General features: G+C 47.3%; 1 protein-coding gene across 1 annotated transcript in view; it reads left to right on the top strand.

Annotated features, from left to right (window-relative positions):
- ADAM17 (ADAM metallopeptidase domain 17) overlaps nt 1-18,688 on the top strand; it is a 204,536-nt gene that overhangs the window by 135,935 nt on the left and 49,913 nt on the right. The window contains 2 exon segments of the mRNA XM_029595847.1: nt 2,472-2,624; nt 4,156-4,355. Of these exon segments, the coding sequence (XP_029451707.1) occupies nt 2,472-2,624; nt 4,156-4,355 (353 nt within the window).

Here is an 18,688-nt window from a genome sequence, read left to right as displayed (position 1 = left end):
ACTATGTTAGGCCCATGGCAACATCAGTTGCCAATCTAAGACCTACTTCCCTGGAGGAGATTTGCAAGGTTGCAATATGGAATTCAGTCCACACATTCGCAACACATTAATCATGGCCTCCTGTTGGGATAGTAGTTTTGGAGTGTTTATCATCCAAGGCCTCTATGATGGCTGGAGCTCAGCTCCATCTCTCCTTATAGCCTATTTTTATGATTTCAGGTTATCAAATCTTTGACCAAAATAGAGTTGAAAAATATGCCTTAGTGTTCTATAGCTGAAACAGCAGCTTCAGGTTTGGTAAAACTGACAGCACATCTTGATGGCTGCCATGCTGCAGTGGCTGGCAGTGGTTTGCATACTGGAATCAATAGATTTGGGGTTTTCCTGGGAATTTTAGGGGATTGCTATTTTTTTTTAAACAAATGGGATAGAAGGAGCCAAATTCTATGTGCACACAGCTAATTCTCAAATGTTAGGGTACTGCAAACCCTAACAATATTTAGTATGTAGTGCCATCCTTGTAAATCGCTAGACCAGAGAGCTGGCAGTCCAAGTATGGATTGTTGGGGATGCTAAGTGAGTGGACAGGAGCTGCTATACTGCATTCAGATTCAGATAACTTCATTGGCTTGACAGTTTTACTTTACTGCCAGTCAAGTGTCCCCTCACACACTCTGTGGAAAAACTTTCAGTAACTGCAAATCTGCTATATTTTTTCTGAAAGGAATTTCTTGGGGCCTTATGAATTAAACTGTACAAATGCAGACTAGACTGACTTAACAGACCTTATCTGCTGTCGTATCCTATGTGTGGCTACTGTCAAAGCAGGAAATACTTATGTAATTTCCGCTTTGCCAGTAAATACAGCGTGTGCCCAAGGAAGGAATCCATTTGTTTCATGGGGAATGCAGAGATTTTTAGTTTGCAGTAGTCATTACCTTTACTTTTTAGCTGTGATGTCTTGTTAGGGCAGTTTCCAATGTTTTATGCATGTGTGTGTAAGCTATTGAATGTAGTGGGCAACAGTTGGCAGCGCATGGGAAGTCATATTAATGACATCCCAGCATCATGGACATTCCTTAAATTATGCTGGCGAGGAGGTTCAGAAGACTTCAGAGGTCAATATTCAGTAAGCTGGGGAAAGATACACAGTAACGTTTCCTGGATATTCAGCAGGACTTATGCCTGCTGAATATTCAGAGATGAAGTTACACACATTGATTTACCCAGATAAATTTAGGACTGTAATTTCTCTGAGCAGACTGAAGCACATGTTTAGCTGGAGAACGCTGAATACGTGCATTCACTGGGTAAAGTTTAGCGCCTTCATTGGAGCACCTCTGTTGATGCCCTTTTTTTTTTTTGTGAACAAAATGTGTGCACTATGCAGGGTAAAATTCCAAAACTCAGTTACCTACACAAGGACTTTGAATATCAACCTCTGTGAGTCCATATTTGGAAGTGTTCCTTTTTTGGAAATTTATTATTTATTTGATGTATATTCCACTTTTCAGCACCTCAAAGAGGATTATATTTGGATGCTGTGGCTATTTCTCTATCCCCACTGGGCTTACAGTCTAAGGGGCCAATGCAATATTATTCGCGGAAAGCGGGCGCTGACTTTTCAGCGCCTGCTTTCTTAACGCACGTATGACACCCGCAAGGGGGGGCACCATGCAATACGCAAATTAGGGGCTCACGCTAGCGGTTACCAGCGGTCTACCGGTTATGAACACCTATGCCGATAAACTCGGCGTCTGCTTTTCTGTACTTTTTTTCAGCGCACTCGGCTATTAACGCCTGCTCCAGGCAGGCGTTAATAGCTGAGCGATAAATGTGCGTCTGAGACGCACATTTATTTTTTTGCATTTGGAGTGAATGAATAATAGCCTCATTCATATGCATTTGCATGTGATGAGCGCTAACTCATTCACTCCGCATCAGATGTGCGTTAAATAGGCGCTAATCGCCCTATTGCTGAGCGCACTGTATTGTATCGGCCCCTAAGGGCCAGATTCATTAAGGCTTTTCTCCCATTTTGCGTCTATGGGAAAAACCCTTAGTTAATCAAGTACCAAGTTTGCACCCGTCAAAATAATATGGTCTGGTTTTACTAAAAAATTGTAACTGTTTTTGGCAGTCCACTTTTTATCCTTTTTTAATGTATATTTGAATGTCCAATATGTTTAGAATTAGATTTAGCTGATGGTGTCCCCATGGTTTTGTTTGGTGCATACCACAGCAAGATGAACCTCATTCTTTAATCAGGATATGCTGGATAGAATCCCAATCTCAAATTTACTGCTAATGCTTTTCTTAATACTTGCATTGTGCCAAAGAGATGCCAAAGAGCTCATAGTATGCAATATATTTATAGGCAACTTACCAACATATGCTTACAAGTTTCTGATGTTTGCTCACTTGTCATGAAGATTTCTCATGGTTTATTCTTTCTTTCTGGGCTTACAAAGGAGGCAGACTTGGTTACTACTCATGAATTGGGACACAACTTTGGAGCTGAACATGACCCTGACAGCATGGAAGTTTGTGCCCCCAGTGAAGATCATGGAGGGAAATATGTTATGTACCCAATAGCCGTGAGTGGGGATCATGAAAATAATAAGGTATTGCACGTGAATTGCTTTATTAATAATGTTGAAAAAGTAAAGGTCTTTGCATGTAAGCACGAAATCTGGCTGTGGATCTTCAGGTCAGCCAAGAGTTGGAGGTTGCTGCTATGAAGATGCTCTCAGAGCTTAGATGTTGGAGTCAAGTACAGCTATTAGTGGTGCTCCCGAGAGGCCAGCCATAAAGCAGCATTGGATGTAAGCTGGAAGAGAGCTGCCCTGCATTTATTTATTTATTTATTTAATCATTCTGCTTTTCACACTTTTTTCAGCGCTTCAAAGCAGATTACATTCAGGTACTGTAGGTATTACCCTATCCTGAGAGGGCTTACAATCATGTTTGTAACTGGGGCAATGAAGGGTAAAGTGACTTGCCCAGGGTCACGAGGAGAGACAGTGGGACTTGAACCCTGGTCTCCTGGTTCATAGCCCACTGCTCTAATCACTAGGCGGCTACTCCACTCCTAAGCTCCATGCTAAGCCACATGACTGATCTGCAGTGGGGGAAGCGGTAGGAGTGAAAATAAGAGGGAATTCAGGAATCCAGGCTGAAATATTGTCTAGTTCTGGAAGCTGTTTGCCCATAAGGCTGTAGACAGATGGCGCCTACTGTAATGGCACAAAGTCTGCACCATGAGGTGAGAGAGACCTATATATGTACATCCTAGTGTAAAGAAGATGGGAATATAATATAGACATTGAAATACGTTGAAGGTTTAAATCTTGCACAAGAATCCAGTATTTTTCAGCAAAAGAAATTCTAGAGCACAGGGTCATGGTATGCACCTAAAAGGGGTAGACTTGAGTAACTTAGAAATGTAAATTCACATAAAGGCTGGTGGATGTCTGAAACAGATTCCCAGTGGAGCAATATCAGAATTTTAAAAAGCCTGGAATAAACGCAGAGAATTCTTTGTTGTGGAAAAGTTAATGTAAACTTTGGCATTCAAGTAGTCTGCAGCAGGGAAGATGGGCAGGTGAGATGAACCTTGTGCCAGATGTACTAAGACACAAAATAAAAACCCTGGAGTACATGTGGCCCTTGTTGTAATGTTCTGTATACTAAATTATAAGATTGAAGACTCTTAAACCCAAGAGAAATTACATAGTCCTCTGATGTAAAGTCAGCAAAATAAGCAAACGTGATGCAAATCAACATTTAGCTATTAAATGTTGCTTTTGCTGCCTTGCAGTACCATTTACCTTTGTGTTTCTTTGAAGAATTCTGAAGGTCCTGGAAGATGGAGACTTCTTTCTAGCTCTGGAAGGGCATGTTGCCTGGTGTGGGCTGATGAATAAAGCTGGGAAATTGGGATAAAAATATCAGATTATTTCCGCGTGAGCACTCGGCATCTTTTATTTGGATGAACAGACAGCTGGGATGTAAATGCTGTAATTGTGGGAGAATGGATAAGATGGTTCCTTTTTTGCAATTGGAAAAGCGAGGAGGAGTTGGGGAATTGACTGCTTATGACTTGCTGGGCACTTGTATCTTAACAGTTGTGTATTTTTCGTATGATATTTTAAGATGTTTTCAAGCTGCAGCAGAGAGTCAATCCTGAGGACCTTGAAGAGCAAGGCTTCTTTATGTTTCAAAGAGCATAATAACAAAGTGTGTGGCAATTCCAGAGTGGATGAGGGCGAAGAGTGTGACCCCGGGCTCTTAAACCAAAATAATGATCCCTGCTGTAAAGCTGACTGTATGTTCAAACCTGGCGTGAGCTGCAGGTAAGAGTGGTATCCCCATCCTGGGGGGGTTTGTGTTGCTGGGGGTAGGAAACAGGGTGCTGAACCTAAAGTTGCAGGCCATCAGGATGCTTTTGTTACGGAGCCCTGAAGAAGCGGAAACTGGACTCAGTAAGCTCTGGTCTTCCTGCTCTTGATCCTGCAATTCCTGCTGTAGGCTGCCTACAGGGGACAGTGTCCTTGTGCTCAGAAGTGTCCCTGCTCCTGGTGTTGCATGCTATCAGGCTCATGTGATGGGAGTGCTGTGGCATGTTTGGATTAGTCTACTAATGGATTAGTCTCATCAGAGAGGAAAAAGGTGCTTAAAGTATATTAATTGTAATTTCCTAGCATGTAGCAGATGGACTCAGGACCAATGGGTATAGTGTACTCCTGCTAGCAGTTGGAGACGGATCAGATTTCAATCTGACGTCAGCCCCTAGTACATATACCCGTGCAGGAAGTGCAGCTCTTAAGTATTTTCCGTCTCCATAACAGGGACAATCTACATGCTCTCACAGCGTTCGAACAAATTCAAAGAAGAAAATCCAAATTTTAAAGAACAAACCTACCTGAAGACGAGCTCCGCTTTCCTGCAGTGATACCCTAGGGTCCCTCCCCCAGTTGAGATTCCCGAGGTGATTTCCGTGGTCCCTCGGAGGTAAGCCTCGGTCCGGTGACCGAATTGCGGCGAGGACCTAGCCCCCAACCCTCGGGTGCGGCTGAGAGGCAGCGGGTGCATCCTCGAGCGCTGCGGTGAAGGTATTTGCCCTCTTCCCCCGCAGCCGGAGACCGCCCGGGACGCAACCGGGAAGCGCCGAAGACAAGGTAAGGTAGAAATCTGCTTGAATCCGGTCTCCGAGGATAGAGGAGGAGCACAGGTCGCTGGCCGGTACCAGTGCCACCGGGTTGATCCGCCCTAGCAGGGCCAGGCCCCGGTTATTTCCAAAGGTCTACCTACGTGGAGACCCTCCGAGGGGGTCGCCATATTGCCCGTGTGCTCGCAGTCGCCATTTTGGGCCCTATTAGCAGCACCGTTCGCCATTTGGCCCGAGTGCACAACTCCAACCTAGGCGCACAAAGTACGTGTGCGCATAGCCCTACACGCACATCAGGTCTTGCTCGCATAAGTTACATGCACAGAGCCGGGCGCATACCTACGGCTGGGCGCACAGCTACGCACACAACTACACGCTTACGCGCACCGGTGCGCATACAAGTTTACGCGCCAACAGCCATGGCACCTCCAGAAACAGAGATAAAAGCTCAAGGCCTCTGCCCAGCATGCCACATCAGAGCCACACAAAGCGAGGAGGCCGTCGCCCTATGCACCCAGTGCGAGGAGGCCCTGGGAGATCCAGTTCAGAGCCAATCACACCCAGGGCCGAGTTCTAGCTTCTCATGGGGTACCCCGGACCTAGCTAGGGGGATCTCCTCACAGACGGGGAACCCCAAGGATCCAGCACCCCTCAGCTTTGACCCATCTTCAATCTCATGGGTGGAGTTCTTCAAGGGGATTCACACCTTTGTTCAAATGCAAACTAAACCTCTGGCTGGCCAGCCACATGCTCCACCGGAGGACCCTCATGCCCCAGGCCCTTCAAGACCTAGCCACAGGCTTCCACTACCCTGAAGCCCCACCTATGGAGACTCGGACATCTCTGAAGAAGAAGCAGAATCCCTAGAAGAGGGGGAGCTTCCCCCGGGGACAGAGCCTCACCGAACCATGAGATGCTTCTTCACAAAGGACGAGCGCCCGGACCTGGTCAACCAATGCCTGACAGAAATCGCTATCCCAAGCCTAGGAACTTCGGGGGAACCTAAACCGAACCCCCTGCTGGACGGTCTCCGACAGACTTCTCGCCATTTCTCTTTGTTACAAGCAGCACAACAGCTGATTGACTTGGAATGGAGTGCTCCAGAGTCCACATTCAAAGGGGACGTGCCTTGGCAGCCCTGTACCCCCTGGACCCAGCAACCAAAGACCTTCTCGCATGCCCAAGAGTGGATGCCATGGTCTGCACAGTCTCTAAACGAACCACTATCCCAGTGGAGGGAGGAGCTGCGCTCAAGGATACACATGCCCGGCGTCTGGAGTCCATCCTCAAACAGTCATTTGACGTAGCCGCTATAAATTGCGGCCTGCTGCACCGTGGTGACACGTGCCTGCTTATCACAAACCAGGAACAACACCCTGAGAGAATACATGGAACCAGCAGTATCATTCCTCGCAGATGCTGCTTCTGACCTAGTGCGCACAGCGGCCAGAGGAGTGTCATCTGCGGTGGCGGCCAGAAGGCAACTCTGGCTCCGAAGCTGGTCGGCCGACACATCTTCCAAAACTCGCCTCACAAGGATGCCCTTCAAAGGATCCCTCCTGTTCGGCAGCGAACTAGAGAAACTGGCCGACAAATGGGGCGAATCCCCATTGCCGTGCCTGCCGGAGGATAAGACGAAGAGAAACCAGCAACCCTTCCCCAGGTCCTCCAGGGACAGAGGTTCACAGCGCTCCAATCCTTACAGGAGCAACTATCAACCTCCCCGCCCTATGGGCAGGAACCAGTCCTTTCGGACCAAGCACAACAAGAGGGGAACCAGCTCGGGAGCAGGCCCCAGCCGCACCCCACAATGAGATTCAGCCGACCCATCCAAGGGAAGAAGCCATAGGGGGCAGACTAGCCCTATTCTACCACAGATGGGTCGAGATAACATCAGACAAGTGGGTCCTAGCCATCATTCGGGAGGGGTTACAACCTGGATTTCCTACGAACCCCTCCAGACAAGTTCGTGGAGTCCCCCTGCCACGACCCCTTCAAGAGGGCGGCAGTGGAAGCTACACTATCCAGACTACTGGCCCTCGAGGCCATAACCCCAGTGCCTCCACAGGAAATAAATACTGGACATTATTCCATTTATTTTATCGTCCCCAAGAAAGAGGGAACATTCAGGCTAATCCTGGACCTCAAGTCTGTCAACAGCTACCTCAGGATTCCCCGCTTCCGCATGGAAACCTTACGATCCTTTATAAGGGCGATACAACCAGGAGAGTTTCTCACATCCTGGATCTTTCGGAGGCCTACCTGCACATCCCAATTCATCAGGAACACCAACGCTACCTACGCTTCAAAGTCCTGAACCGTCACTATCAGTTCCGGGCACTTCCCTTCGGGCTAGCTACAGCACCCCGGACGTTCACCAAGGTAATAGTGGTGGTGGCGGCGGCAACACTGAGGAAGGAAGGAATCCTTGTTCACCCTTACCTAGGCGATTGGCTGATCAGGGCAAAGACACCGGAAGAAAGCCACCAAGCAACCAGCAGAGTCATAAATCTACTGGAGAGCCTAGGATGGGTGGTCAATACACACAAAAGCTCCCTACAGCCCTCACAGTCGCTGGAATACCTAGGAGTCCGATTCAGCACCAAAGAGGACAAGGTCAGCCTGACCCCCACAAGGAGATCAAAATTGTGGAACCGGCAGCAAACCTTGTTGAACGATCCTCGTCCCACAGCATGGGATTACCTTCAAGTCCTCGGACTGATGGGTAATGATTCACATGGACTGAATCAAATCACAGTGAACCTAGAAGATGTGCTAGGCCTGATTGACAAACTGAAGAGTAGTAAATCACCTGGACCGGATGGTATACACCTCAGAGTTCTGAAGGAACTAAAAAATGAAATTTCAGACCTATTAGTAAAAATTTGTAACTTATCATTAAAATCATTCATTGTACCTGAAGACTGGAGGATAGCAAATGTAACCCCAATATTTAAAAAGGGCTCCAGGGGCGATCCGTGAAACTACAGACCGGTTAGCCTGACTTCAATGCCAGGAAAAATAGTGGAAAGTGTTCTAAACATCAAAATCACAGAACATATAGAAAGACATGGTTTAATGGAACAAAGTCAGCATGGCTTTACCCAGGGCAAGTCTTGCCTCACAAATCTGCTTCACTTTTTTGAAGGAGTTAATAAATATGTGAATAAAGGTGAACGGTAGATATAGTATACTTGGATTTTCAGAAGGCGTTTGACAAAGTTCCTCATGAGAGGCTTCTAGGAAAAGTAAAAAGTCATGGGATAGGTGGCGATGTCCTTTCGTGGATTGCAAACTGGCTAAAAGACAGGCAACAGAGTAGGATTAAATGGACAATTTTCTCAGTGGAAGGGAGTGGACAGTGGAGTGCCTCAGGGATCTGTATTGGGACCCTTACTTTTCAATATATTTATAAATGATCTGGAAGAAATACGACGAGTGAGATAATCAAATTTGCAGATGACACAAAACTGTTCAGAGTAGTTAAATCACAAGCAGATTGTGATAAATTGCAGGAAGACCTTGTGAGATTGGAAAATTGGGCATCCAAATGGCAGATGATGCATATAGGGAAAAATAACCCATGCTATAATTACACAATGTTGGGTTCCATATTAGGTGCTACAACCCAAGAAAGAGATCTAGGTGTCAAAGAGATCTAGGTGTCATAGTGAAATTGTCGGTTCAGTGTGCTGCGGCAGTCAAAAAAGCAAACAGAATGTTGGGAATTATTAGAAAGGGAATGGTGAATAAAACAGAAAATATCATAATGCCTCTGTATCGCTCCATGGTGAGACTGCACCTTGAATACTGTGTACAATTCTGGTCGCCGCATCTCAAAAAAAAGATATAATTGCGATGGAGAAGGTACAGAGAAGGGCTACCAAAATAAGGGGAATGGAACAGCTCCCCTATGAGGAAAGACTAAAGAGGTTAGGACTTTTCAGCCTGGAGAAGAGACGACTGAGGGGGGATATGATAGAGGTGTTTAAAATCATGAGAGGTCTAGAACGGGTAGATGTGAATCAGTGATCTACTCTTTTGGATAGTAGAAAGACTAGGGGGCACTCCATGAAGTTAGCATGGGGCACATTTAAAACTAATCGGAGAAAGTTCTTTTTTACTCAACGCACAATTAAACTCTGGAATTTGTTGCCAGAGGATGTGGTTAGTGCAGTTAGTATAGCTATGTTTAAAAAAGGATTGGATAAGTTCTTGGAGAAGAAGTCCATTACCTGCTATTAAGTTCACTTAGAGAATAGCCACTGCCATTAGCAATGGTAACATGGAATAGACTTAGTTTTTGGGTACTTGCCAGGTTCTTATGGCCTGGATTGGCCACTGTTGGAAACAGGATGCTGGGCTTGATGGACCCTTGGTCTGACCCAGTATGGCATTTTCTTATGTTCTTATGGCATCCACACTGGAAGTAGTGCCATGGGCAAGAGCCCACATGAGGCCCCTACAGCGCTCACTTCTATCACGATGGAGCCCACGTTCCCAGAACTACACCGTACGTCTATCACTCCCGGGCAGAGTTCGGACCCAGCTATGGTGGTGGTTGCAGGCCAGCCACATGAACCGGGGATCAAGACTATCCTCCCCGACCTGGACCCTACTCACCACAGATGCTAGTCTACGAGGATGGGGAGCACACTGCGAGGAGTTAACCGCCCAAGGGCAGTGGAACGCAGAAGAGGCGGGATGGAACATCAACCGACTAGAAGCACGGGCAGTCAGACTAGCCTGCCTGCAGTTCACTCACAGACTTCGAAATAAGGCGGTCAGAGTAATGTCGGACAACGCCACGACAGTTGCCTACATCAACCGGCAGGGGGGAACCAGGAGCCAACAGGTGTCCCTAGAAATAGACCCCCTGATGGCGTGGGCAGAAGCAAGCCTCCAGGAGATATCCTCGTCCACATCGCCGGAAAAGACATCACGGCAGACTTCCTCAGCAGAGGAAAGTCTAGACCCAGGAGAATGGAGGCTATCGTCCGCAGCCTTCAAGATGATAGTGAATCGGTGAGGGACACCGGACATGGACCTTCTGGCAAACAGATCCAATGCCCAAGTATCCAGATACTTCAGCCACAGGCGGGAACCGCAGTCCCAAGGGATCGATGCCCTGGTACAGCCCTGGCCCCCGGGGACTCTACTATACGCCTTCCCACCGTGGGCCCTACTGGGCGCAATCATTCACAAGATACAACTACACAAGGGACTAGTTCTTCTGGTGGCTCCAGATTGGCCAAGAAGACCCTGGTACGCAGACATGAGAAGACTGCTGGCAGGGAACCCCCTACCCCTGCCCCCACACAGGGACCTGCTACAACAAGGTCTGATCCTCCACGAGGACCCAGCTCAATTCTCTCTTACGGTCTGGCCATTGAGAGGGCTCACCTGAGAAAGAGCAGATACTCGGGGGCTGTAATCGACACTCTCCTCTGAGCACGCAAGTTCTCCACATCGCTAACGTACATAAGGATCTGGAGAGTATTTGAAGCCTGGTGTGAAGACCACAACATCAAGCCACGCTCATTTAAAGTTCCCGTGATCCTGGAATTCTTACAGAACGGACTACAGAAAGGTCTGTCCCTCAACTCCATCAAGGTACAGGTGGCTGCATTGTCCTGCTACGGCTCCAAGAGCGAGGGCGACAGCATAGCTTCTCACCCGAGTCGTGTCACGCTTCCTGAAAGGAGTCAAGCACATTCGCCCACCACTAAAGTGGCCGGTACCTCTGTGGAATCTCAATCTTGTTTTGGACTTCCTAGCAGGAACCGCCTTCAGACCCCTCCGAGGCCTGTCCCTCCACCTGTTAACCTTAGAGACAGTGTTTTTGCTGGCGGTGTGTTCAGCCCACCGCATATCGGAACTACAAGCCACTGTCCTGCCGTGAGCCGTTCCTCAGGCTCACCCCGGAGTCCATCCAACTACGCACGGTTCCCTCCTTCCTCCCCAAAGTGGTCTCACACTTCCACCTGAACCAGACTATCTCGCTACCAATGATGGATGGCCTGAAGAATTCGGAAGAAGCACGTAGTCTGCACCACCTCAACATCGGCAGACTCCTATCCAGATACCTGGAAATGTCCGAACCCGTACGAAAGACGGACCACCTTTTCGTGCTTCACAGTGGAAAGAGACACAAGGGGAAGCAGCCTCGCGGGCAACCATCGCCCGCTGGATCAAGGAGGTCGGCAAGGCGGTCTACGTAGAAGCTGGCAAGCCACCACCTCTACAGGTCAAGGCCCATTCTACCAGAGCCCAGGCAGTATCCTGGGCAGAAACTAGAATGCTGTCATCTGCCGAGATCTGCAGGGCGGCTACATGGTCCTCCATCCATACCTTCTCCAGATTCTACTATCTGGACGTTCAGGCTCGGGAGGACACGGCATTTGCAAGGGCAATACTAAGTGGGTCACGGGCAGCCTCCCACCCGGTTCGGGAGTAGCTTTTATAAATCCCATTGGTCCTGAGTCCATCTGCTACACACTAGGAAATGGATAAATTACTTACCTAATAATCGTTTTCCTTAGTGTAGACAGATGGACTCAGCATCCCACCCTTGGCTGCCGTCACGCATGGTCCTTCAAATGATTCAAGGGTAAGCCATGTTTTCATTTACCTAGGGCATCCACCCTGCCGGGTGTCGACGCTTTCCGATTGAGTACACTGGCAGTCTCCAGCTATAGTCAATCAACCAGTTCAAGTTAATCAAGTTAATCAAGTTTTAACATTTAACCAAGTTATGAAGTTATTCAAGTTAACCAAATTATTAAGTTAATCAATAAGTCAGTCACACATATATCCACAATGCTTTTCGAGGAGAATACTGAAGCGCTGCACTTCCTGCAGGGGTATATGTACTAGGGGCTGACGTCAGATTGAAATCTGATCCGTCTCCAACTGCTAGCAGGAGTACACTGTACCCATTGGTCCTGAGTCCATCTGTCTACACTAAGGAAAACGAAATTATCAGGTAAGTACCGTATTTTTCGCTCCATAAGACGCACTTTTTTTCCCCCAAAAGTGGGGGGAAAATGTATGTGCGTCTTATGGAGCGAATATAAAAAAAAAAAAACAAAAATCTAACAACCCCCCCCCCCCCGACTCCCCCAAGACCTGCTGACTTAGTTTACTGCAACCCCCCACCCTCCTGACCCCCCCAAGACCTGCCGACTTAGTTTACCGCAACCCCCCACCCTCCTGACCCCCCCCCAAGACCTGCCGACTTAATTTACCGCAACCCCCCACCCTCCTGACCCCCCCAAGACCTGCCAAACGTCCCTGGTGGTCCAGCGGGGGTCCGGGAACGATCTCCAGGGCGTGGGCCGTCGGCTGCCAGTAATCAAAATGGCGTCGACGGCCCTTTGCCCTTACTATGTCACTGGGACCGACCGCTGCTATTGGTCGGTCTCAGTGACATGGTGAGGGCAAAGGGCCGTCGGCGCCATTTTGATTACTGGCAGCCGACGGCCCACGCCCAGGAGATCGTTCCCGGACCGCTCCTGGACCACCAGGGACATTTGGCAGGTCTTGGGGGGGTCAGGAGGGTGGGGGGTTGCGGTAAACTAAGTCGGCAGGTCTTGGGGGGGTCAGGAGGGTGGGGGGTTGCAGTAAATTAAGTCGGCAGGTCTTGGGGGGGGTCAGGAGGGTGGGGGGTTGCGGTAAACTAAGTCGGCAGGTCTTGGGGGAGTCAGGAGAGTGGGGGTTGTTAATTTAAAGGGTTGGGATGGGGGTTTTTTTTGGGGGGGGGAGGGGTTCCCAGAGAAAAAAGTTTTCTGATCTGGGAGAGTGGACCGAAATGGCCCTCCCCAGACCCGAAAACAAAATGGGGAGGAAAAAAAAAGCTATGCACTACCCTAATTTGCTCCATAAGACGCCCAGACGCAGAGCCAGTTTAGCACAATTTTTTTTTTTTTTTAATTTTCCCCCTCTGAATCCTAGGTGCGTCTTATGGTCAGGTGCGTCTTATGGAGCGAAAAATACGGTAATTTCTCCAATATTTATTAACTGTGATTTAATCTGGCTTTGTTGTCCTGAGCTTGGGTTTAATCTGTCATGGATGATCAGAGGACATTTAGCAGCGAGTAGATTAGACACTTGAAATGGCCATGACTGTCCTAAGGATTATAATATTTTAGCCAGCTCCAACAAGAGTCATTTAGTTAAAGGGGAAAGAGCAATCAGCTAGACACACTAGAGGAGTGATATTCAGTTTCTGACCAGATTGCAAAGTTAGCCAGATAAACCTATCCAGTTAACTTTGGAGGAATATTCAGTGGTGCAGCCTTACTATTGAATATAGGCAGCTATCTTAAAGAGAGCCAGATAAGTTTACCTGGCTAATTTTAGGGCTACTTTACGGCATGACTGGAGTTAGCTGGATAAGGTGTCCAGCTAACTGGATGTATCTGAGTTATCCCGATAACTTTGCTGGCTTATCTGACTCTGCCCCAGAACGCCCCTAAATAATCTGGCTAAATTTTAGCCAGATAAGTGGGGGAAATATTCAAAAGTTGGCATTTAGCGGGATAACTCGCAAGTCAAATGGCTAAATGCTGCCGAAATATCGACCTCTAGCTGTGTTACTTTTATTGTAATCCAGCTTGCTCAGCTCCCCCCAACCCCATATAACACAGGTCATTGGCAACTTAAAGTAGCAGCCCTCATGAGAAGAGTTCTATAGCAGTTTACCTATTACTTGACTTTGTTGCCTCCCTGTGTTTGTCGTCTTCTAGATTGTGTGTTTTCATAATATACTACTTTTATTTTCAGGTGTGTTAACATTGCAGTGTATGCACCCTTGAATCATGGCCTTGTTTCAAAAACTCCTTCCCTCTGTTCACACTTGAATCTTTCGTGCTCGATATGTATCTGTGTAATGCTTGCGGAGACTGTCATGGGGTAAACCCAGTGGCTCCCCAGGATATTTAATTATGTGAAGGTGGCTAAGGAGGAGCTTTCAAAACCTTTAACATCTCCTCAGAAATTAAATATTTGAACAAATAAAGGCGATTTCGATTAACAGCGAACTCCTTATCCGTCTTTTTTTTGTTGTTGTTAATACTTGTGTGTTAAAACTTACCCCCTTTTTGGTGCTACTTTTTTTTTCTTCAAAAGCATTTTCATAATTATTTCATAATGACAGCAAGTGTGGTAATGCTTATGTTTTGGTCAGAGTATGCGTGGTGCTGCCAGACCAGTGGTTTAATGCCAGACCAGTGGTTTAATGCTTTGCACTGCTGAGAAGTGCGAGCAGGTTTGATTTAGCTGCTCAGAGAGTCCTGTGTCTCTGGCAGACCTAGGCAGTCTTTACTGCTGATGGGATGCAGAAGAGCCACAACCTGTCTTTCCATTGACAGCTTACACTTGGTCAAAGCTTGGCGATGGAAGTAGCTCTGAAGGGAGCTGTGTCCCACCATCACAGGTGCTTGTTGCAGGATGTATTCTCACAGGACAAGCAGGATGGTAGTCCTCACATATGGGTGACATCATCAGGATGGAGCCCAATCACGGAAAACTTCTGTCAAAGTTTCCAGAACTTTGACTGGCCCCTACTGGGCATGCCCAGCATGGCACTAACCATGCAGTCAGCAGGGGTCCCCCTTCAGTCTTCTTTTTTCCGCACAGCAGTAGCCTCGCGGTTTAGGAGCTCTGAAGAGATTCTTTCCTCACGGAGTTAATTAAAATTAAATTGCCCCACAGGGGTCCCTCCTCTAACTTTACCCAGGCCGCGGTACTCTGGTAAGTTTTTTCACCGAGTTTCATCGATTACCGTCGAGTTTGGCCCTCGCGGCCTACTGGCCGTCGACGTACCGCGGCTCGATTTTTTTCTATGGACATGGCGTCGGGTTTTCGTCGGTGCCCGGACTGTACTCGCACCATGTCTTATCACAGACCCTCATGTAGTCTGTGTAATGTGTTTAGGCCATGAGCATGATGTCCTGACTTGCACCAAATGTGCCCTTATGACACCAAAAGGTCGCAAAGCCAGAATGGAGAAGATGGGACTCCTTTTCCGTGCTCACACCCAGACGCCGTCCATCGCATCGACGTCATTGGAACCGGCACCGTTGGCGTCGCACCACCATCGACAACCGTCCGCCATAGACGTCTTCACGGCCATCGACTCCCGTTTCTCCCCCTCAAGATCGAGGGGATCGCAAGGGAGAAACATCGGCATCATAAGTCTCGGACCGTCAAGGGAGCGAATCCATCGACCTCGCCACCGTCCGAGCCACCACCTGAAGAAGCCCCGTCCAGGAACGGCACCGACCACTCCTGCGACCGGGACATCGAGGCCACCCTCACCCTGATCGGGGTTTGGGAGTCGCGATTCCGCCTGTAAAGGTGGTCCCTCCGTCTGTGCCTCAGCCTCCCTCTTCCGTCACGGAGCCGGGGCTGATTGCCCCAGGTCTCCGGGAAGAACTGGACCGGCTGGTCCAGGAGGCCATCGACAAGGCGATGCAACGACTCCAGGTTCCTCCGGCACCAACACCGGCACCGAGAGTAGAACTGGTCATCGACCCGATTCCAGCAGCGCTGGCACCGCTGCTATCCCGGATGGAGGCGCTCATGACTGCCCTTCCACCGGTGATTACCGGGTCTTCGATGGCTCCGGTGCGCTCACCGATGACAGCTTCATCGGGAGGAGAAACACGTTCCGCATTCCTCCTTCGGGAATATTGCCTCAGCCATCGATGCCATTTATAGTAAGTTATTAATCTAGTAGTTGATTTGCTGTTTGAATAAAGCTAGAAGGAAAAAAAAAAAAACAAACCAAAAAAAGAAACCTCCAAGTAGACAGCTCTCCAGCTTTTAAAACACCTTTTAAACTCTCCCTTGGAGTTAGTTGGCACAAAAAATCGGTTCAAACTAAAAAATTGGGGCATAAAGACTGTTTTTTAAAACAATTGACCAAAAGCAAAGGCAACAGTCCAGAAGTGCCCTACTTTACCCAGCTTGTCCCAGGCTAAACTGTTTGACTCCCTCCCTCCCTACCCCTCTACCCACCCACCCCTGGGGCTTGTTTTCTAATAAAGACTGCCTAACTTCCCATTGGCAGCGAGATAAATTAGTACATTGGTAACAGTCAAGGAAATACAAATCACAAACTACCAAGATGAGGACTATCCAATGTAACTGCTGTAGAGCCTTTATTCTGAGGGAAAGCATCTGGAAACTTAGAGCTTGCCCAATTTGTGCACAACTCTCTTCCTTGAAAATGGAGTTGACTGAGATAAAAGCTCAATTAGCTTCAATTAAAAGTATTACACCCACATTGCATTACACAGATAATAATTCCCCAATATCACAGAAAAACCAGGAGTCAAGAAAAGGAGATCCATTAGGCTCAGGTAGGACCCACAGTCACCCATTCTTGACAGATGGGCAGCCAACAGGTACACCCTCCCACTCAAACAGGTCATTAAGAAATTCTTTACAATCCAGGATTACAGTGGGCTCTGGTAGAATTAGACCTGTGATAAGGAGACACACAATGTACCAAATGCAAAAAGAACAAGCCCTCTCTATATTAAAAACTGAGGAAGTTCTTGAGAAAAACATTGCAGTATTACCAGAAAAGAGAGAAAAAACACAATGCATGCAGTATTTCAAGATCCATAACCAAAAGAAAAATCTAATTGAGATGGATAACTCTGTCAACAGTGGCACAACTACAAACAGAAAGAGTAAAGTGAATAACAAATCTCAACTAATATCTCATCAGGAGTCCAGGAAAAGCAATAACCTTAAAGAGAGTACCTGGAAGGCTATGACCACAAATGCTCATAGTTTGGGAAATAAAATCCCAGATCTGCAGGCCCTAATGGCTGAGGCAGAATTGGACATTGTTGCTATCACAGAAACATGGTTCACAGAATCTCATGAATGGGATACAACAATACCAGGCTACAACTTGTTAAGGAAGGACAGAGAGGATAGAAAAGGGGGAGGTGTGGCTCTTTATGTCAGAAACAACATCCAAGCATCTGAGCTACAAGGAAGTTGGGGTAAAGAAGAAGCTCTATGGGTCGACCTAAAAAAAGATGACGGAGTGTCCATTTATATTGGAGTGGTTTACAGGCCTCCAAACCGAAAGGAAGAGCTGGACAGAGATCTGATTGAAGACATCCATAAGATAGGTAAGAAGGGAGAAGTGGTGATCGTGGGTGACTTTAATATGCCAGATGTAGACTGGAAAATCCCATCTGCAGAAACTAAAAATAGTAGAGCAATAATGGATGCCATGCAAGTATCTTTGTTCAAACAATTGGTGTTGGAACCCACGAGAGAAGGTGCTATACTCGACTTATTGCTCAATAATGCAGATAATGTCTCAGATGTCCAGGTGGGCGCCCACCTCAGCAGCAGTGATCATCGAACGGTATGGTTTAATATCACTAATAGAATAGGGAAAAGAACCACAAAGACCCGAGTTTTACAGTTCAAAAACACAGACTTTGAGGAAATGGGAAAGTACCTGGAGGAAGAACTTAAAGGATGGGAGAACGAGAGAGATGTGGATCAGCAGTGGACCAATCTAAAAGGAGCAATCACCAAGGCAACTGCTCTATATGTTAGAAACATAAAGAAAAGCAAAAGAAAATTGAAACCTATCTGGTTCTCAAAGGAGGTGGCTGACAAAATTAAAGCTAAAAGAACAGCATTCAAGAAATATAAAGGATCCCAAAGGGAGGAGCACAAAGAAGAATATTTGTATCAACTGAGGGAGACGAAGAAAACAATCAAGTTGGCAAAAAATCAAGCAGAAGAGAGGATTGCCAAGGAGATAAAAATGGTGACAAAACATTTTTCAGATACATCAGCGAAAAGAGAAAGGTCCAAAGTGGTATAGTGAAATTGAAAGGTGGTAATGATCAATGTGTGGAGAGAGACGAAGAAATGGCAGAAATATTAAACGAATACTTCAGCTCTGTGTTCACTAAAGAAGACCCTGGAGAAGGACCATCTCTACACAACAAGAAACTGGAGGGAAGTGGAATAGATGAAAATCCTTTTACAGTAGAAAATGTGTGGGAAGAGCTAAAGAACCTGAAAGTGGACAAAGCCATGGGGCCTGATGGGATTCATCCAAGGATATTGAGGGAGCTCAGAGATGTTCTGGCGGGTCCGCTGTGTGACCTGTTCAATAGATCCCTAGAAACGGGAGTGGTGCCGAGAGACTGGAGAAGAGCGGTGGTGGTCCCGCTTCACAAGAGTGGGAACAGGGAGGAGGCTGGCAACTACAGGCCGGTTAGCCTCACTTCGGTGGTGGGAAAAGTAATGGAGTCTCTGCTGAAAGAGAGAATAGTGAACTATCTACAGTCCGGAGAATTGATGGACCAGAGGCAACATGGATTCACCAGGGGAAGATCCTGTCAGACAAATCTGATTGACTTTTTTGACTGGGTAACCAAGGAATTGGACCAAAGAAGAGCGCTCGATGTCATATACTTGGATTTCAGCAAAGCTTTTGATACGGTTCCGCACAGGAGACTGGTGAAT

The sequence above is a fragment of the Rhinatrema bivittatum genome, chromosome 3 (genome assembly GCF_901001135.1).
Source record: "Rhinatrema bivittatum chromosome 3, aRhiBiv1.1, whole genome shotgun sequence".
NCBI lineage: Eukaryota > Metazoa > Chordata > Amphibia > Gymnophiona > Rhinatrematidae > Rhinatrema > Rhinatrema bivittatum.
The sequence above is the reverse complement of the archived record's forward strand: the minus strand, read 5'-3'. Positions and strand labels throughout refer to the sequence as shown.